Source organism: Pelobates fuscus, chromosome 5, assembly GCF_036172605.1.
Source record: "Pelobates fuscus isolate aPelFus1 chromosome 5, aPelFus1.pri, whole genome shotgun sequence".
NCBI lineage: Eukaryota > Metazoa > Chordata > Amphibia > Anura > Pelobatidae > Pelobates > Pelobates fuscus.
In genome coordinates, this window is record NC_086321.1 from 340,803,482 (window position 1) to 340,826,409 (window position 22,928).

The window sequence follows — 22,928 nt, forward strand, 5'->3', positions numbered from 1 at the left end:
TGCACAGCCCCGGTTCCGACAACCCACCGCTGGCCCCTGTCATCACTGCCAGAAGTGGGGACATTATAAAAGGGAATGCCCACAGCTACGGGACCGTTCCACCTGGATTCGTCCAGGCCCACCTCCACCCAGGGCGGCCGCAGCCCACCACTACCAGGACCTAGTCACCACCCCGTATGGTTCCGCAGTCCCCATTACTACTGTGGAACAATGGGAGGTACTGCACGAGGCAGATCCGGTCCAGGCCAATGTGGATAATCTACGGCACCATCGACAGACGGTATATCTGAATGGTACAGCAGTCCAGGGATTACGAGATTCGGGAGCCACCATCACTTTGGTACAGAGCCACCTGATTTCAGAGCAGGCAAAACTGAACAAAACTGTTGCCGTCCGGGTAGCTGGGGGAGCAGTGTACCGGCTACCTACAGCAAGGGTACATTTACATTGGGGAAGTGGAGGTGGGGTTGATGCCGCATTTACCGGCGGAGGTTTTATTGGGGAACGATCTGGGGAGGCTCACTTCTGCTTTTGAGCCCCAGTCGCCCACCACAGGGGAGGTCAACCCTGTAGTCACCCGACAACAGGCCCGCACCCAGGACCACAACACACTGCCGGAGGTCCAGGTAAGCAACCCTACCCCCCCTCTAGAATGTGTTCCCTGGGCTCCACCTAATGAATTTGTAGCTGAAGTCGCAACAGACCCCACGCTTCAGGTGTATAGGGACAAGGTTGGCACGGGTTCCCCCGGGGCGGAGGGAGAGAAGTTTATCTGGGATAAACAACTTTTGTACAGGGAAACAACCAAACAGATTACGGGGTTAGACCCGATAGCGAGGAGACAATTAGTGGTACCGCAGCGGTACCGGGCTGAATTACTCCGGATAGCGCATGATATTCCGCTATCCGGACATCTAGGGGTTAGTCGCACCAGGTACAGACTAACCCAGAGTTTCTTCTGGCCAGGGATTAGCCAGGAAGTACGCAGATATTGCACGACTTGCGATACCTGCCAGAGAGTGGGAAAAAGGGGGGATCGCAGGAAGGCTAAACTTTACCCCTTACCCATAATAGAGGAACCTTTTAGCCGAATAGCGGTGGATCTGATAGGCCCCCTCAATAAAGTTAGCCCGTCAGGAAAACGGTATATTTTAACGGTCGTAGATTATGCCACCAGGTATCCAGAAGCAGTGGCTCTGACCAACATCCACGCTGAGACGGTCGCGGATGCCCTCATGCGGATATTCTCCCGGATGGGATTACCCAGGGAGATTATCTCGGATCAGGGTACCCAGTTTACCGCAGAATTCACCCAACACCTCTGGAGGATCTGTGGCATTAAGCCTATTATCAGTGCCCCTTACCACCCCCAGACGAACGGGCTCTGCGAACGATTCAATGGTACCTTGAAGCAGATGCTCCGAACCTTCGCAGAGACCCACAAGGACTGGGAACGATTCCTGCCGCACCTCCTATTCGCATACCGGGAGGTGCCGCAGGAATCCACAGGGTTCTCCCCGTTTGAATTATTGTTTGGAAGGAGGGTCCGAGGCCCATTGGATCTTATTAGAGAGCATTGGGAGGGAGACCGGAGCACAGATGGCACTCCCATCCTACCATATGTGTTGGCCTTTCGGGACCGCCTAGAAGCGTTGACCAAGACGGTAAGGGAAAACCTTCAGGAGGCCCAGACCCGCCAGCGTACATGGTATGATCGGGGAGCCAGGGACCGTAGCTTTCAGGTCGGGCAGAAGGTACTAATTTTAAAACCTGTCCGACATGATAAGTTACAGGCCGCCTGGCAGGGCCCATATAAGGTGGTGGAGCAAAGATGCGATACCACCTATATTATCGGCCCCTGCACAGGGACTGGGGGGCGACGCATGCTCCATGTGAACATGCTGAAGCCCTACCACGAGCGTACTGAGGAGGTAACCGCCATCTGTGCCCCTAACACGGAAGAGTTTGACAGCTTACCCCTCCCCGATTTGCTGGGGGATGGGCAGCTGTCCGGGGATTTAGGGGAGGTTGCGCTAGGAGATCGGCTGAGCCCACAGGAGCGGATCGAGGTACAGCAACTATTAGAAGAGAAACGCGACACGTTCTCTAATGTACCTGGATACACGCCTCTGGCAACTCACCGGGTCGAGACCCCAGGGCAACTACCCATGCGCCAGACGCCATACCGCATTCCAGAAGCGGTACGGGCAAACATGCGTAAGGAGATCGACGAAATGCTCCAACTGGGGGTGATTGAACCCTCAGACAGTCCTTGGGCATCTCCTGTAGTCCTCGTACCAAAGCGAGACGGTACGACCCGCTTCTGCGTGGACTATAGGAGATTGAACGAGAAGACTGTATCTGACGCCTATCCGATGCCCCGGATAGACGAGTTACTGGACAGAATGGCCAGGGGCCAATACCTCACCACTATTGACTTGTGTAAAGGGTATTGGCAAATCCCCCTGGCCCCAGACGCCATCCCGAAGTCGGCCTTTGTCACCCCATTTGGCTTGTACCAGTTTAAGGTCATGCCATTTGGGATGAAAAACGCCCCAGCCACCTTCCAAAGGATGGTGGATCGACTCCTAGATGGATTCCAGGACTATACATGTGCCTACCTGGACGATATTGCTATTTTTAGCAATACGTGGCAGGAACACTTAGCTCACATCGGAGCTGTACTAGATAGGATAAGGGAAGCAGGTCTGACCTTGAAGCCGGCCAAGTGTAGTATCGGCATGGCTGAGGTACACTACCTGGGACATAGAGTAGGGTGCGGTAAACAGAAACCCGAACCCGCCAAAGTAGAGGCTGTAGCCCAGTGGCCCACCCCTAGGACTAAGACCCAGGTTTTAGCGTTTCTAGGGACAGCAGGGTATTACAGGAAGTTTGTTCCCAATTATAGCGCCCTGACCAAACCCCTCACTGACCTGACCCGTAAGAACCTTCCCCGCCAAGTAAACTGGACCCCGGAGTGTGAGCAGGCATTCCAACAATTGAAAAATGCACTGATAAATGCCCCTGTCTTGGCAGCTCCCAATCCAACTAAACGTTTTCTTGTTCACACAGACGCTTCTATGTTTGGATTGGGGGCAGTACTGAGTCAAGTCGGGGCCGATGGCGGAGAACATCCAGTGGCTTACATCAGTCGCAAACTGTTACCTCGAGAAGTAAGCTACGCCGCCATCGAAAAGGAATGCCTGGCTGTGGTGTGGGCCCTAAAGAAGCTACAACCCTATTTATATGGACAGCCCTTTTCCTTGCTCACGGATCACAACCCGTTAGTCTGGCTGAACCGGGTGGCTGGAGACAACGCCAGGCTGCTGCGCTGGAGTTTGGCGCTACAGCCTTTTGACTTAAATATCCCGTACCGGCCGGGTAAGCAGAATGGAAATGCTGACGGGTTGTCAAGACAAACTGACTTAGAGAAATGATCCGTGAGCCCCCGGACATCCCCAAGCCGATCCGTGTTGGATCAGACTGTGTATGCCGGCTTGTGGGCAAGGGGGAGCAGTGTAGCGGATTGGTACCGGGCTGTCCCACGACATGTATGAGAATAAGTGTATTTGGTCATATGGCTGGTTTAATGTGTATGAACATGTATAGAAATCATGGTATCCGGTTATAATGACAGTTAAATGTATGTAAAGAATTGTATTCCTCTAGTTGTTCGGTAGAATCATTCAAATAAAACAAGGGAATGAAACTACCGAACAACCAGACCACCCCGTGTAAAGTGTGCCTTCAATTACCGTTTGCAACAATGTTGCAAACGGGTAATTACCTATTCCTGCAGTGTGGTCTTTGTTCTCTGGGTGGCCGCCATTCGGGATGCGAACACGTGGCGGCGGCCATCTTAAACTGCCGAACAGCGGTGTTTTGCCGTCGAGTGTCTGGAAACAAAATCGGACACTTGACTAGGCAAACACCGCTGAGACCTCCAGACTCCTAATACTTCGTGGGGAAACTACCGAACGGCCCGCCGTTCGGTAGAAAGAACCCCACAAACTAGGGGATTCATCCGAATCCCAGTCAGGCCACTTAGCAGTAATATTTCACCCCTTTGCATTCGCCTGTTTGTGACCGACCGCAGGGCCAGAATACATGGAACTGTTTTCGGATACGTTACCTCTGCGGTCGGTCCAAACTTCAAAGTCCCATAACTCCCGAACGCTTCATCCGAATGGGCTAATTTTTAAGTATGTTGGTCCCCCAGAATAGAGCTATCTGGGGATGTTGGATTTGTGGATGTACCCCAAGTATTTAGGGTACATCCAAAACTCGGGGAAAACTGTGTAAACGATAAGGGGATTATGATGCTGGAGGAGGGGAGGAGATCTGTGGGAGGTTACTACTTAGAGATTGGATAATGTCTTAAGTGATAGAACCTCCTCCCTTGCATGGGAGAGGGCTTTATAAGGAACTGTGGAATAAAGCTTGTCAGTTCTACTCCTGAAACTGTGTGTCGTCCAGTTATTGGGATTGCGATGGGGATACTGCTGTATTACTTTACCTGCTGGAAACCTTGCCTGTGGACTTAACATCACCTTGTTCCTGAGCCTCACTGGGATCTCTAGTGGAGAATAGCTGTGCAAGATCGGCTCTCCGCTACAATTCCGCTGGAATGGACAGATTCCTGTCCAGGCAGAATTGGTACAGCTCCTTGGTGAGATCGGACAGAAGTTTGGATTTGGAACCTCCGAGGCGCTTTACATACCGCACTGCAGAGATGTTGTCCATCCGTAGTACCAGGGAGCAGTTCGAGGCGTCCTTGTCAAAGCTGTGGGTCACGAAGGATCCAGCAATGAGTTCAAGACAATTTATGTGGAGTGCCTGTTCTGAAGGGGACCAAAGACCCCCTGTGGAGGTTCGGGCACATGTAGCGCCCCAACACAGAAGGCTTGCATCGGATTCCAGGATAAAATTTGGTTGAGATCCGAAGATCGCTTTCCCATTCCAGGCTTCCATATTGCGAAGCCACCAGTGGAGTTCAATGAGAACTTCGTCTGTCAGAGATATGAATTGGTCGTAAGAGGTTGAGCGATGCAAGTAGGAGGTTTTCAACTGTTGCATTGCTCTGTAGTGCAAAGGCCCGGGAAATATAGCTTGAATTGATGCGGACAGGAGTCCAAGAATGTGTGCAAGATCGCAGAGTCGAGGTCGCTGTGAAGAGAATAATTTTTGAATTTCTTTCTTTATGTTTTCGATTTTGGGGTAAGGCAGCTGCAAAGTCGCCTGAACCAAATCTATTTGAAAGCCCAAACTGGACTATCTGAGAGGGTTCCAGATCTGATTTCTGGAAATTTATGACAAAACCAAGGTTTTGAAGGAGAGCAGAGGTCATGTGTGTGTGTTTGCGGAGCAAATGTTGGTCTTGGGCCATAATCAGGATATCGTCTAGATATATGATGGAACGTACTCCCTGAGAACGGAGCAGTGCCATGACCGGTTTCATTAACTTGGTGAAAAACCAAAGGGCGGAACAAAGTCCGAAAGGAAGGCAGGTGAACTGCCAAATTACGTCTTGCCAGAGAAATTGCAGGAAGGCACGATGACTCGGTGCGATTGGGACCGGTAGGCATCCCTCAGGTCGAATCTGGAGAACCAGTCTTCCATGCAGAGTAGGTCCCTGAGAAGATGGATACCTTCCATCTTGAAATGACGGTATGTGATAAATTGGTTCAGTGCTTTGAGATTGATAATTGGACGGTGGTCTCCCGTCTTTTTCCGTACAAGAAAAATGTTGCTGAGGAAGGTGTGAGGGAAAGGCGAAAGTTCGATCGCCCCTTTGTCTAGTATTTTGTGTAACTCTGAATTTAAGGTTAGTTTGTCTGCTTTCGACATCTCTAAAGGTGTCGGAGGAAAGTTTTGAATGGGTTGTGTGAGGAAATCTATCTTGAAACCCCTGACTGTATGAAGGATCCAGTGATCCTGAGAAAGTAGTTTCCACTGTTGGAAAAAAATAGGTTAATCGACCAGCAATTGGTAATTTTTTTAAATAAGTAAGGTCCATTACCTGAAGCAGTGCGTCCGCGCAGGGATGCAGAACCACATCCTCGGATAGAGCCTCTGGTGTTGAAGAGCTGTCTGTGATAGGGTTGGGTGGGTCCTGAGGACCAATAGTCTGTGGGTTGGGGCCTGTAGCCTGCAAAGGCTGCTCTACTGGTAGCTCGGCCCCTGTAGCGACCAGCTCTCCCAGAAAAACGTTGTGTTTGGGAGCGGAAAACCCTGCGTAATGAGGACTGGCTTTATTTAGTGTAGTAAAAACCGAGACATGCTTGGAGAGGTCTCGCATAAACCTGTCGCCGAATAATAGACCATCGGCTTCTGGTCCCAACTCTTTAGAGCTTAAGTCTACCAATTTGGCATCAATTTTATAGAGTGCTGCTTTTCGTCTTTCTACCGACATTGCCACATTGGCGTTGCCCAATAGGCATAGAGCTCTCTGAGCCCATTCTCTTACGGTGTGTGGGTCAAATTCACCGCTAGTGAGTGCCTCATCTGCCAGGATAAAAATCTGGATTATAGGACCTGAAATGTCCAGAAGTTTGTCTTGGGCCGTTTTTAACCCTTGTTCAATACCCTTACGAGGGTCTTTGCCAGATTTAGTTAAGTAAATGCCAAGCATAGGCTCAAATTCAGGGGTAGAGGCAACTTTGCCTGGAATAGTTGGTCTTGGGCATTCAGCCCTTAATTTATTTCTAATTTCTTTCTCGAGGGGCTTGCAAAGCCACATTTTGCAGAAATTGGCAATATGGTCAGGAGCGGCCCATTCTGCAGATCTTGGGTGACGAATCGCCCTTGGATCAAAAAGGGGAGGCCTGAAGCATCCAGAAGGATGTCTGAGGCAGGCTCTTTAGATGGAGGGCCACCCTTAGCATCCTAAATATTGAGAAGTTTATTTAATGAACTCCGACGCTGAGGAATCCTGGGGCACATTCGCCGTGGAATCCTCATCAGGGGTCATAGTCATTTAAAATATGGCCAGCTAGTCGGGAAGTAGATCCCTCAAGAGGATCTGTAGGATCCTGCATAGTGCAAGGCAGGGAGTGTTTAAACATTTTTGCAGGAGCTTTGCCTTTACCCGCAGTAGCGCTATTCCCTTTCCAGGGTCTTTTGAGGCCATAATGCCAATTGTCAGGGAAAATATGGAGAGAGCTCAGGAAGCCCAGAAAGCTAGTTATAACAGGAATGCTAGACTTAGGGTCTTTCAACCTGGAGACAGGGTTATGGTACTAATCCCCACAGTAGAAAGTAAATTCCTTGCAAACTGGCATGGCCCATACGAGATCATTGAACAAGTCAATGATGTTAATTATAAGGTGAGACAACCTGGTAGAAGAAAGCCCGAACAAATATACCATATAAATTTACTTAAACCCTGGACAGACAGAGAGGCCTTGATGGCCATGACAGACAAAGTTCCTCTGACCAAAGTAGACAAAGTACCAGAGGTTAACATTGCTGACACTCTAGCACCTCATCAGAGAAATGAGGTCCGAGAGTTTGTTCTTAGAAATCGGGATGTGTTTGCTCCAGTACCCGGAAAGACTCATGTTATTGAACATGACATAATTACGGAACCTGGAAAAAGGGTTAACTTAAAACCCTACCGAATCCCAGAGGCCAGAAAAGAAGCCATCAAAGCAGAGGTCCGAAAGATGCTTGAGCTAGGGGTTATCGAGGAATCACAAAGTGAATGGAGTAATCCTATAGTGTTGGTACCCAAGCCAAATGGAGAAATCAGATTCTGTAATGATTTCAGAAAATTAAATGAGATATCAAAATGTGATGCTTATCCCATGCCTAGGGTTGATGACCTAATAGAGAGATTAGGACGGTCCAGATATCTGACTACATTAGATCTGACTAAAGGTTATTGGCAAGTTCCCTTAACGGAGCGGGCCAAAGAAAAAAACGCTTTTTCCACACCAGATGGTTTATTTCACTATAAAGTCTTACCTTTTGGGTTGCATGGTGCACCTGCCACCTTCCAAAGAATGATGGATAGAATCCTTAGGCCCCATAGTGAATACGCGGCTGCCTACCTTGACAATGTGGTTATACACAGTACAGATTGGGAAACACACCTTCCCCGAGTGCAGGCAGTAATAAAGTCTATACGAGATGCAGGTCTAACTGCCAATCCATCCAAATGTATGATAGGTTTGGAGGAGGCTAAGTATTTGGGCTACACTATTGGGAGGGGTCTCCTGAAACCACAGAAAAGTAAGGTAGATGCTATTGTGGATTGGCCACGTCCTGTGACAAAGAAACAGTTCGGGCATTTCTGGGCTTAGTGGGCTACTACCGTAGATTCATACCTAACTTTGCTACGATCGCAAACCCGTTGACAGAGCTAACTAAGGCAAAAGGCCCAGTTATGATCAAGTGGACTCCCGAGGTAGAGAAGGCATTTAGTACCCTGAAGGAGGTTTTGTGTGCTGACCCAATTTTGGTTGCCCCTGACTTTACAAAAGAATTTGTGGTACAGACAGATGCGTCTGATGTGGGCCTAGGAGCGGTTCTTTCTCAGGTACACAGGGGAGAAGAACATCCCATTATGTACCTGAGCAAGAAGCTGAATCCCCATGAACAGAGATACTCAGTGGTTGAGAAAGAATGCTTGGTTATAAAATGGGCACTGGAAACACTTAAGTTTTATCTGTTGGGGAGAAGGTTCAAACTTGTCACAGATCATGCGCCATTGACGTGAATGAGACATAACAAGGAAACAAATGCCAGAGTAACTAGGTGGTTCCTTAGTCTTCAGCCATATAACTTCTCTATGGAGCATAGAGCTGGTAAAGACCAGGGGAATGCAGATGGTTTATCCAGAGTCCATTGTTTGTTGTCAAAGGTCGCTACGACCGATGGGTCTAAGCTGGCGGGGGGATATGTGACAGAGTCTATGGGAGGGTAATAGAAGGAAGATATCTAGGACCCAGAATCCTCCATAGTCTATACTCATTCACCTGCCCAATTAGCAACTTCTGAGGCTTTAATTAGCAGGTCTCAGAGCAGAAAGAGTCAGATACAATCTGACCTGCAGAGAGAGAGCAGGTCTGTGCAGAGCAGCATCTAAACAAAGTGCTAAAAGTTGGTGAAACCAATGCTTATTTTTGATTTGTGTAGTTTATTACCCTGGTTAGTAAGGGGCATTTTTTTATGTTTAGTTAGTGCTCAAATTTGAGCTAGGATTTATTTTGTAGATTTTCCTTTCTGTTGTGCTGCAGTTTTTGAACAAACGGATTGCTGTATGGATTTTGTGCACGCTCTAAATAAACCACACCATTTTTGCACCAGAGACTGTTGTTCTATGCCTGTTACCCTAGAGGACTGTGTTGCTTTGCCCATAAAGGTCACAATACATATAAAACAGGTGAAATAAAAAACTTCTGTTAGTGGCTGTAACACAAGGAATCCATGAACCTGTAATTAGGGTTACACCAGTACAGGATTAGTCATGGAAAAACCATCAAACAATTTATGACAAGGTAAAATTCAATTAATGAAACTAGGCAACGTAATTAGAATAGACTCACCTGGGAGGAAAGCAGCAAAGAAAGAGGAAGTGGGAGGAGTCTGACAGCACTATATTGTTCAATGATGTGTTATAATTGTTTGAATTTTTTTTTTTTTTTTTACAACCTTGTTAACTTCTTTGCTGCTGGGAGTTACAGTAAAGAAAGATAAGCAAATATGAAGCCTCCTGTCTTGCTATAAAATTACAACACAGTGTGCAAATTAGTGTCTGTAGTGTAACTTGTGTAACTGGAATGCATACAAATGTAAAGCCAGGACAGTCCCAAATTTCGGGTCCTGTTAAGTCCCGGGTTTGATCTCTGGTGTCTACACACATGCAGATTAGAATACTCTCAGGGTTTGGAGACTATGTGTTATGTTATGAAAAAGTATATATCTTTTATTCACAAAAATTTCTGTTTCTGACAGGATTTCTTTGCTAGCAAAAGTTACTTTAAAGAGGCAATGCTTCCACAATATTAATATTTATTGTAATTAGAACAATGTTCAAACAGTGGGTTATGATCTTCACAACTGAAAAAATTGGTCTACACTTAATACTTCATAATGACAAAGCAAATAAAAACAAACAGATTTTTGACACTATTGCAAATATATTAACCCCTTAAGACCGCAGCCAAATGTACAAGTTGTGATCCAAAAAAAACGTAAACAAAACCTGGCATTTGCGCTATATGTCTGTCCAACCGTAATTCACCTCTTTCATATTAAATGCACCCACACTTATTATATATCATTTTATTCAGGGGAAAAAGGGCTTTCATTTAACATCAAATATTTAGGTATGGAACATAACTTAATATGAATACAATATAAAAAAATGAGGGAAAATAAGATTTTTTTAAAATTTTCTTAGTTCTATGTGACATTCTAACTGTGAATGTCATAATACTGTTTGCTTTTACAGCAATAAAATACACATATTTGTATTCAGCGATGTCTCACGTGTAAAACAGTACCCCCTATGTACAGGTTTTATGGTGTTTTGGGAAGTTACAGGGTCAAATAAAGCATGTTACACTTTTCAGTTTTTTCACATTGAAATTTGCCAGTTTGGTTACGTTGCCTTTGAGACTGTATGGTAGCCCAGGAATGAGAATTACCCCCATGATGGCATACCATTTGCAAAAGTAGACAACCCAAGGTATTGCAAATGGGGTATGTCCAGTCTTTTTTAGTAGCCACTTGGTCACAAACACTAGCCAAAGTTAACGTTAATATTTGTTTGTGTGTGAAAAATGCAAAAAACAAATTTGAAAGCCAATTTTGGCCAGTGTTTGTGACTAAGTGGCTACTAAAAAAGACTGAACATACCCCATTTGCAATACCTTGGGTTGTCTACTTTTGCAAATGGTATGCCATTATGGAGGTAATTCTTATTTCTGGGCTACTAAACGGTCTCAAAGCCAACGTAACCAATCTGGCGAATTTCATTGTGAAAAAACTGAAACGCAAGCCTTATGTTTGACTCTGTAACTTTTGAAAACACCCTAAAACCTGTACATGAGGGGTAATGTTATACTCAGGAGACTTTGCTGAACACAAATATTTGTGTTTCAAAACAGTAAAAAGTATTACAGCAAAAATATCGTCAGTGTAAGTGCCGTTTGTGTGCGAAAAATGCAATAAATTTCACTTTCCCTGACGATATCATTGTTGTAATACATTTTACGGGTTTGAAACACAAATATTTGTGTTCAGCGATGTCTCCCGAGTAAAACAGTACCCCCCATGTACAGGTTTTATAGTGTCTTGGAAAGTTATAGGGTTAAATATAGTGCTAGCAAATTAAATTCCCTATACTTTCGGCCTGGGTTGTTAGGCAGGTCCCGCTAATTGTAATTAATTAGGATACCTAATTATGTAAAATTATTACATAAATATATATGTAAAATTATTATATATCCACGTGTGTGGATATATATATGTATATATATATATGTATATAATTTTTTTACAATTATTTTTATTTATATATAGGTATACATATAGTGATGTATACGTATATACTTAGGTATATACATATATATATATTATTTCGTTCTACGTGTATTTTGATATCAATATATATATATTAATATCAAAATACAGTTAGAACGAAATTACACACATATATATATATATTTTTTTTTTTAATTTTTTAATTTATTTTTTTTAACGTATTTATATATTTTTTATTATAAAATATATATATATAATTATAATTATGTATATATTTAATCAATATCCTTCTACGTGTATTTTGGTATTAATATATATATATATATATATAATTATATATATATAAATATTAAAATACACTTAGTGTGTGTATATATATATATATATATATATATATATATATATATACTTAGATCATATATATAATATATATATAAATGATCTAAGTATATTTGATGTGTAACTGTAATTTATTTATTTTTTTAACTAATATTTTATTTTTATTACAGGAGAGGGGCAGAGACTGTGTCAGCCAGTGATTTTACATCACTGGCTGACGCACAGGATCAGTGATCACAGTGACAGGCTGTCACTGTGATCACCTCCTGCAGATCACAGTAATTGGCCACAGGGGGAGTGCCTGGGTGGCCAGGCATGCCCCCCACCGTGATCTGCAGGGGGATCCTGCCTGGAGTTACTATGGGTCAGCCAATAGGCTGACACATAGTAACTCTGATCGCAGTGACAGGCTGTCACTGCGATCAGATCGCAGGGAGAGGCTGTCTCTGCATTCAGATCACAGAGACAGCCTCTCACTGCGATCATACTCTGCAGATCGCGGTCACTGACCGCAGGGGGACTGCCTGGGGGCCAGGCATGTCCCCCGACCGCGATCTGCAGATTAAAAATGCCGCGGCTCCATGTGTCGCCGATTTTAAAATCGGCTGACACATGGTAAATACCGATCGCAGTGACAGCCTGTCACTGCGATCGGAAGCTGCAGACCGCGGTCCCCAGGCACAGGGGGGCTGCCTGGGGGGCCAGGCATGCCCCCCGACCGCGATCTGCAGCGGCCATGTGCCGCCGGCCACGTGGGGGGTAAGACCGCCCAGGACGTACTATGCCGTCCTGCGGCGTTTAGAGCCACCCAAATAAGGACGGCATAGTACGTCCTGCTGTCTTAATGGGTTAAACAAAACTTAAACATCAACATCACATTGACATTCGTATTCAGACTGCCAAAGGTGATTTGTTGAGGCACCTTTGGCAGCGATTACAGCCTCAAGTCTTTTTGGGTATGACACAACAGGCTTTGCAAACCAATATTTGGCTACTTTCTGACATTCATATGAGCAGATCCTCTCAAGTTGGTTGGTGACTGTCGGTGAGCAGCCATTTTCAGGTCTCTCCAGAGATGTTTGATTGGGTTCACAAGATCTTTGCATTTATTTAAAGGGACACTATAGTCACCCAGACCACTTCAGCTCAATGAAGTGGTCTGGGTGCCAGGTCCCTCAGGTTTTAACCCTTTAGATGCAAACATAGCAGTTTCACAGAAACTCCATAGCGCAGAGCGTCCATAGGAAAGCATTGAGAAATGCTTTCCTATGGACACTTTGAATGCTCATGCGGCACTTGCCGCGCATGCGCATTCGGCTCCGCTGACGTCTGCAGGGAGGAGAGGTCACCAGCGCCGAGGGAGCCCGGAGCTGGATTAAGGTAAGTGGCTGAAGTGGGACCCTGAGGGTGGGGGCATTCTTAGGGCACTATAGTGTCAGGAAAACCGCTTTGTTTTCCTGACACTATAGTGATCCTTTAACTTGGAAGAGGAGTTTGTCACTTACATTGTTTGTGTTTATGACAGGACAGTTTCATGGCTGTTTTTGTTACCTAAGGCTTACTCACACACACACACACACACACAAACATACACACACCAGAAGAGCGGGGTTTCTACAACCAATAGCATCATGTGATCTTTCTCACATAGCATCGCCACTACACCATGGGCAGCTTACTCGTCTTATAAAAGTTCCTTTTGGAGGCGGGGTAGGCACCTTTAGCAGTCAGACACTGGTAGGTAGCCCTTGCTGCACTTACATTTGATAAACATTTTATATTGCAATGTGAAATGAACTTTCACTATAGTGTCATGACAACATGTAAAATCTAAGCCCTTGTAGCTACAATGTATTGCTCAAGATTGTGTGCACATTTTTATGTCTCTGCATTACAGGGACTGTCTAAGCACCAAAAAGGGCTTTTGCTTAAATAGGTAATTTTGGTGTATAGATCATGCCTCTGCATTCTTACTGCTTAATTCTGCTTAATTCTCTGCGATTTAGAAGTTTAAAAATTTTTTATGTAGCCATAGTTACGCCACCCATGGATGTGACGCACAAAACCTCCCTAAAAACGTCCTAATAGAGATCTAATTTTTAAACTTGACTCATATATTAGATCTAAAAATGAACCAGTATTTCTTTGGCTGCGTAAGTCACAACCATAAAAGGTGTGACTAGTGCTGCAAAAACAAAGTGATTTAACCCTTACATGGCATAGAATTGAGCAATGACACCACAGGGGCATGATCCCAAACACCTGAACTGTTTCATTCTGCTAAAGTTATTTTGGTGTTTACGAAATCCCTTTAATTTAAATAGTTTTTTCCCTTCCATTATCAACTGCTGTTTCCTGAATTAATTTAGCAGAAAATAGCCATGACGTTTAGTCACTAGACATTTCATTCAAAACAATATTGCAACATTTCTATTTAATCCCTCATACTGTCTGTTAAGACTAATGGTAGAGTATGCTCTATTGATTTGAAGGTCAACAACCCTTACTTACTGATTTATTTCAGTGATGTCATCAAGGAAGACATCTTAATATATATTTTTTCTTGTTGTGAGTACATTTACATATAAGTCAGATAATCCAAGCACAAATATACGAACTTCACATTTTGTAAGCAGTTTTAGATGGTATAATCATATAACAAACAGATGAAAATGTTTTTCACAGTCAACAGTAAATTGTAGTGAAATGATAACTGAATTGCAAAGCTCAGCCAATCTTTGACTTCATCTAATGAAAACATTTCCTTATTTGGCAAATGAGATCTGAAGTTTAAAATTAGGTTTTCAATTCACTAAACCTTTACATATGTAAGTATTTTACAGTGGAAAATTAGCAGTGCCTGTGTGCATGTTCTGTTCTCCTATTCAGATGCAAGTTATAAGAGCCTTCTGTTGTTGTCCTGCAGGAGGGCGTGATGAAGAGGATAGCAGTTTCTTGAATCTTTTCCATTTGGTCAATGCCCAGGCAAATTTCCACAAGGAAATCCTTTACCTTACCCTCAACAGCCCTTCATTTTGACATCCTTTACCAATGTAAAACTGCAGGACTCTTTTTCAACTCCTGACAAAGCAGGAATTATGCGCTTCAGCTCTTCGGAACCACTAGATTGTTTGCTTCTAGGTCTGTGAGGCTTGCTGTGCTGAAGAGCTGAAACATTGTCTCCTTGTGACATAATTCAGCAAAATAACTAAAATTTAACAACAGTCCAGAGGATCTAGGTATATTCTAGGTACAATTAATATTTTTTTCTCAGATAACTGAATGCTGTACATTAGATAATATATTCATCTGTCAAAATATGAGGCTATAATAACTTGCTCAGCATCCTCAATGTGTCTTTGCTATTAATCGCAGCATATGATTTTTTTTTTCTCTCGACATACTGTAGCAAGTGGAAGAATAATAACTGGTAATTTAGAAACGTAAAACCCCATGAGAAAGTCATTAGATAGTTCCATAAACCCTAAGTGTACCTACTAGCATAGAGCGCTAGGCCGACTGTACAAATTGTCAGAGGTACCATATTAGAAAAGGCTAGTTATTGTATATTTCTATTTTTTATTATGGCTTCTACTGCCTTAGTATATTTAATATACTTATTTAGGTTTAACTTCTGGGTTTGTAGTTGGTGGAAGTGCTATTTTAGTTTCAAAGTAATGGCAGAAGAGCTTTCCATGTGCACGTTAAAATGGTACTCAGAACATGTATTTTGAGTTGGCTACTTTACAGTGTTTTATTGTTATTGTGTGGAACATTCTTATGCAACCTGTCAATAACCATTCATGAACAGTAAATTATTTTTCCAATCTAGTTCAGTATCTTATTTACCTTTTCTCACATTTATTTTTGGATTTGGTGGAGTTTCAATATAAGTTCCTGCACAACACACAATGGTAAATTTAAGGGCAGAGTAAAGTCATGTCATGGGTCAGGTCATGTCATGAGTCCAGAGTAGCAGCAGTCAGAGTGAGGTACACAAGTGGCAATCCAAAATAGAAGAGTTAAGTCAGATCTAGAGTCAGAGTTCTAGCAACAATGTTCCAAGCAAGATACACAAGGGTTAATCCAGTAGCAGGGTTATGATAGGCCAATGGTCAGAGTCCAAATAGTAGACAGAATATATCATAGTAAACCAATAACCTATATATCTAGACCACAAAGTAACTGAGCAATCTGTATATATATATATCGTTCAAAATATCTACGAAAGCTTTTAAGATCACAACATAACCTCATTATATTCTTGTATAAAAGGACATTAAAGTTAAAGAACTGTCGGAGGAACCCTGTCTAAACCACAGAAATGGACGATTTAGACTTTCGAGATTGAAAGCCCACAGAAAGATGACATCACTGTTATCTCAGAAAGAGGCTTGAAACACAAGGAAGTAATCTGTGACCGGCAACATACACGACGGAGCTCCAGGTGAGAGTGTCCGCCGTGATGAATGCCGACCATCACATGGAGGTTTGGACCACATCACATTACCAAGGTTGGTAATGTCATGGTTCTGATCAGGTCAGAGATGAGACTGGAACTGGGGTTAACTTCAGGGTCTTTAATTTTTATCTTAGACATGATTTGCCTTGAAAACAATAAAAATTGCAGGACAGAATATTATAGAAAAGGGAGAAGAAAAAAAAAGAATCAAATAATGTAGTTAAATCATGTATTTATTTATGTCTACAAATGTAAGGAAAAAATTGAAAGGTTTGGTTTTGGCAAATTTCAAGTCTCTCTTTAGGACATTTATTTGAGTTTTATCTAAAGTTTTGTGTGATGAGTTAAAAATGCTTGTAGGTGAATTATTGGGCTTTTGGTTTAAAATCTCTCTAGTCTTCCATTTATGTTTTCTTCAACCAGATCTTCTTCCTCTAAATCTGTTTTGCGAATCTTTATGGGTGTAATGTTTAGGTGATTTGATTGTCTTTCTCGATTCGAGAAAAAGAAGTCTTGTCAAATGGTTCGCAGATTGATAGTGCATGGTATCAGTTAGTTTTGGTTAGTTAACTAGGTGAATAAATTCTACCTTCTTCGTGTCTTTTATGGGTTTTTGTAGTTACTTTTTCCCAGGAGTATTTGTTCTCTATCTTTCTTAGTTTGGGTGATGTTGGTGCATATGTGAATTTGTGAGTTTTTGTTCTCACTATTAGAGGTGATTCTTATTTTTTTTTATTGTGTGTAATGTTTATTTGTACGTTGTTCTTTTTCTTTGTCTGTGTGATAACTAGTGTTGGTGTCTCTTTTGAAACCTGAAGGTTTAGTGTTGATTCGTGATTTCTCTTTGTGTTGATCATAATATTTTGTGTGCGATTGTTTATCATTTATGTTGTGTCTTTCTAAATATTTTCTTGGGATATTGTTCTGATATCGTGACCTAATGTGCGGTGTTGTCTTTCACCAAAATCTCTGCTTGGTAGGCGTCCGGGTCTAAAATTGAATTTGTCTGGAAAGGTATGTGTGTTGGGATTTTGATGTGTAGTACTATTTTTCCACCTGTTTGTATTTTGTGGTTTTCTAATGTTGTATGTACGTACTTGATTTTGTGCATAATTGTGTCTATCCCTATTATACTTGTTAATTTTGATTTTCTTTGTGTCTGTTTCTATTTTTTCTACCATTTTTATTTTTGTGAAGAATTGAAATATTCTTCTGTGTCTGCAAAAGGAATGAGTTGTTCTCTTAAGGCATTAATTTTCTTGTCTAAGTTTGTTAGTTTTTCACTTTTGACTTTAATTAGACTTTTCATTAATTTCCCACCTGAGTTTCATTTCCTTGGTTAAACCGAATTCTAGTTCTCTCTAAAGAGAGGATTGAAATTTACCCCAACCAAACCTTTAAATTTTTTCCTTACATATGTAGACATAAATACATTTGTGAGAAACGCTACTTTAAAATGGTTCTATTTTTAATTAAAATTAAGAATACACAAATTAATGTAGAAAGAACCCCAGGGAACAACCAATAGAAAAAATATACATATAAAAAAAAACTTAAAAAGCAAGTCTACATTTTATCCAGTACACTACAAATCCAGCGCTCTTGACATATGGGGGAAAAAAATCTGTAAAGAATTGAAAACTCTAGAAAATAGAACTGGAGACAAACTTAATATGAACAATAGAGTTAGAAAAATTCTAAAAGATTTATATAATGACACATCTAGAGTAATTAAACCTGCCGATAAAGACAGAGGCCTCGTTATCCTGTCTAAAGAGCAGTATGAAGACGAGGCCTATAACCAATTAAATGATCAAGATACATACACTAGACTGACCAACAATCCAACTCCGGAGATCGAAATTACCGTATATACTCGAGTATAAGCCGAGTTTTTCAGCACATTTTTCGGCTTATACTCGAGTCACTGTCTGTATTATGGCAATTTAAATTGCCATAATACAGACAGGGGACTGGCAGCGAGCGCTTACCTCTCCTGCAGCTCCTGTCAGCTCCCTCCTCCTCCGCGCCGGTCTGTTCAGCACCTCGGTCAGCTCCCAGTGTAAGTCTCGCAAGAGCCGCGGGTCATAGTGCGGCTCTCGTGAGACTTACAGTGTGAGCTGACAGAAGAGCTGCACGGACCGGCGCGGAGGAGAAGGGAGCTGACAGGAGCTGCAGGAGAGGTAAGTGCTCTCTGACAGTCCCCCCCCCCCCACACTGAACTGCCAATGCCACTGGACCACCAGGGAAGGAGAGCCCCCCTCCCTGCCATGTATCAAGCAGGGAGGGGGGAAGGAAAGAAATAAAAATAATAACATAATAATATTATAAATAAATAATAAAAATGGGAAAAAAATAATAAAACATAAAATAAAATAATAATAAAAACAATATTAAAAATCCCCACCCCCACCAAGGCTCTGCATCACACACATACACACTGCACTCATACACACACACACTGCACTCATATACACACACACACTGCACTCATACACACACACACACACTGCATTCAAACACACACTGCATTCAAACACACACTGCATTCATACACACACTGCACTCATACACACACTGCACTCATACACTGCATTCATACACACACTGCATTCATACACACACTGCACTCATACACACACACTGCACTCATACACACACACTGCACTCATACACACACTGCACTCATACACACACTGCACTCGCTCATATACACACACTGCACTCACTCATACACACACACTGCATTCATACATACACACTGCACTCATACACACTGCAGTCATGCACACACACTGCAGTCATACACACACACTGCAGTCATACACACACACTGCAGTCATACACACTGCATTCATACACACTGCATTCATACACACTGCACTCATACACACTGCATTCATACACACACACTGCATTCATATACACACACACTGCATTCATTATATACACACATGTAAATAAATATTCAATTAATATAATTTTTTTAGGATCTAATTTTATTTAGATATTTACCAATAGCTGCTGCATTTCCCACCCTAGTCTTATACTCGAGTCAATAAGTTTTCCCAATTTTTGGGGGTAAAATTAGGGGCCTCGGCTTATATTCGGGTCGGCTTATACTCGAGTATATACGGTAAATTAAAAAACGATTTGAACAGGGAGTGGATGCGGGGATCCTGGATTAAAAAAACTCCATTACATTAACATCCTACACCCCAGGTATTTTTCTGCCCAAAATACATAAGAACTTAGAAAAAACACCCGGACTACCTATTGCCTCTGGTATTGGATCTCTTCTGTCAAATTTATCCGAATATATTGACATCCTGCTGCAGCCATATGTGACTAAAACCAGGTTATACCTTAAAGATACCATGGATCTACTAAAGAAACTTAACAATATTATTTAGGGAAAAGATTTCATGTTAATTACCTGTGATATCAAATCCTTATATACCATAATACAGCACGACAAGGGTTGCCAGGCAGTTAAGTCTATACTAGAAAAAGATGGCTCTATGATTCAGGATCAAATCGATTTCTTGATTGAAGGCATAGATATGATTTAAAACAATAATTGCTTTTGGTTTAAATATGGTTTTTATCCACCGAAAACTGGAACTTCTATGGATACCAGGTTTGCGCCCAGCTATGCCAACCTCTACATGGCAGAATGGGAAGAAAGCTGTGTTTGGAGGGGGCATGGCTGGACGGAAAACCTGGTATCCTATTCAAGGTATATCGATAAACTCCTCTTTATTTGAAAGGGATCTATTTCATCAGCGAAAGATTTCATAGCATTTTTAAACTCAAACAAGGAAGGTATAGTTGTAACCGCAGATTTTAGCAATACTGAGGTCACTCAGACTTACTGAGGTCACTTAGACTTAAGCATCTATATAAAGGACAATAAAATAAACACAAAAACACACTTTGAAGATGTTCATGTAAATAGCCATATAGATACCAAAAGCTGCCATAACCATATATGGCTAAAAAGTATACATAAAAGCCAGATGATGAGGCTATGAAGAAATTGTTCTGAGACCCCCATTTTTAAGAAACAAGCTAAGATTTTAAAGAAAAGTTTTAAACAAAAGGGTTATGAGGACAAAGGAATAGAGTCCACCATTACCCAAACATTAGCATCGAATAGACAAGAAAAAACTCAAAGAAACCAAAACTCCTCTCTGCCCTTTATACTAGACTATAATAATAAAAATAAACAACTAAAACAAATTCTAAACAAACACTGGCACCTACTACAAGAAGACGAAATACTAAAAAATATAATTCTAAAAATGCCAAAAATTGTGTTTAGGGGCACACCTAACTTAAAAATGCACCTTACAAAGAACTACACCAAAATAAGCCCACGTAAGATAAACAATTTTATGACTGAGGGCAAAAAAGGTTTCTATAAATGTAACTGTTGCTCAGCTTGCAAAAAAACAAACCTAACTAATAAAGTAAAAAGGACGTTTGGGGGGCGGGGCCGGACCGCCGAGCTGGACGGTCGCATGCCTGAGCAGCTCCTGCAAACCTACGATATTTACCCTCTAAAACCAAGTCTCACCGCCTAAAAATCAGACCGCCAGAGCAGCTACCCGGAGTTGAGAGACTGCTGGACCCGGGGAGAGGCTGGCTTACCGTGCTTCAGTCCCCCGGGGGGAGAAAAGCATGTTGCCCCAACCAGGGCCTTCTCCTGCGGTGAGTGGGGCAGACAGCCGCTGCCCCACTATCCTGCGCCACGGAATCCAGCCACGGGTGCAGATCGAAGTGGGTCCGGCTCCGTTTCCCCCCCCTCTGGACCGGGGGGGGGTGATCCCGGTCCTCACCCGGTGGCACTGACCGCGACGCGGCAACTGAGGCCAGGGAGTCCGCCCGCCACACTTAAAATGGCGGACGCCATGTGTACCGACGGCAAAGGGAAGATCTGCTCCCATCTCCTGCTCACAACCAACAGGGTGGCTCCAACATCCCGGCCGTGCTACATGGAGAGACGGCGAACCCAGCTCCAAACCGTGCAGCCGCACAAAACAAAGCTGAGCTACACAAGTGCAGGAATGGTGCCTCACAAGATGGCGACCGCACCAGACTCAGCGACACGAGGCCTATCTCTATCGCACGCTGCCCCAGCAGGCCCTACAACCGCTGCACTGGGGGCCCGGCTAGATGGCTTTTGGACACTACTGCTCTGAATACCCTACACTAACCTGACAGTGCTGCAGAGGAGAAAGCGGCGGAAACAAAGCTGTCGGCGGAGAAAACAAGCCGACGGTGGATGCCCTATCCACAGCAGCAGCGAGGTGAGGCCACCCCATGACCTCCCCCCCCTGCAGACCGGGCCTAGGCACCCACACGCCAAACGGGAGAGCCACGGACTGGCAGATCATCGCCATGCTGGACACTCCGCGGGGTATAGGCTGAACTGACCACACCATCAAGGCACCAGCCCCCCCACCGCGAGATGCAGGCAGGTCGGGAGATGGGTACACAAGCCCTACACACTCGCACTGAGACTCTCTCATGCAGATACCGTTGATCTAGTTGCCTAAAACGCACTCCTAATGTGACTTTGCGCAGCGCCTTTATAATGTGTTATGTTCATCTATATACTATCCGGTGCACTGCTTTACTAATATTGTTTTCTCACATAACCGATGTGTAGCCTAATACAAAGGGCTCACTGTTTTGAGGTGGCTAAATTAGCTTTGTTAAGCCCTTATTGTTGCTCACTCACATGGATTGTATCCTCTGCTCCTCTACTCTCACTCAGATAATATAACCGTGTCAAACTACCTAACTATAGCTAGTAACTAACCATAAGCTTGTTTTATAACTAACTCTATTGTTTAATAACCACATGTCTAGGAACTTGCCTGTGTGACGTAGATGCGTACCATGAATACTCTTAATAGACATGCTAGGACCAGCTTGTACCTTATACCACTTCTAAAAAATAGTGCAGTACACTCAAAAGCCTTGTATGCATTACACTTTGTACAGTGGTTACTCTTCTATCTTGTTATGCTCAGATATCAATCTACAAATGTTTAAAAATGTTAATAGCGTGTGACAACGACGACAAAAAATAAAATTGTGCAGTCCTTTTCGTGCCAACCTACAAATCTTGATGCATAAATTATGCGTGCTGTTGTGGCACATAACAAATGCTTGTTACTTTCATGCACAGAAAAAATAAAGATTTAAAAAAAAAAAGTAAAAAGGACGTTTAAGTCAAACAAAACCAGTAAAAGATATAATATTAAAGACATAATTACCTGCAACAGTAAAAATGTAATTTACCTATCAGAGTGCCCCTGCGGCCTCCAATACATAGGACGTACCATTAGACCCCTCAAATTTAGAATTGCAGAGCATTGCAGAAATATTGAGAAATGATTTAAAATTCACTCCGTATAAACTCACTTCTGTGCATGAGAATAATCCCAAACACCTCACCTTCACGGGTATAAAATTTCTACACAACCATCGGAGAGGAGGGTATTTTATAAAAAACATAGGAAAAACAGAAGTGGAGTGGGTCTACTATATGGCCTAAATGCAGAATTTGATTTATACAACTTTTTATGACTTTTTTTTAATATAATATAAAACATGTATTTTATAC

At 42.8% G+C, this 22,928-nt stretch overlaps 1 protein-coding gene across 1 annotated transcript in view; it reads left to right on the forward strand.

Moving 5' to 3' along the window:
• The window catches only part of FBXO47 (F-box protein 47), a 212,200-nt gene extending 197,332 nt beyond the window's left edge, over nucleotides 1-14,868 (forward strand). Inside the window, exon 12 of the mRNA XM_063456603.1 lies at nucleotides 14,759-14,868. Coding sequence (XP_063312673.1) covers nucleotides 14,759-14,868 — 110 coding nt within the window. The remainder of the gene's footprint in view (nucleotides 1-14,758) is intronic.
• Nucleotides 14,869-22,928: the final 8,060 nt, after the last annotated feature.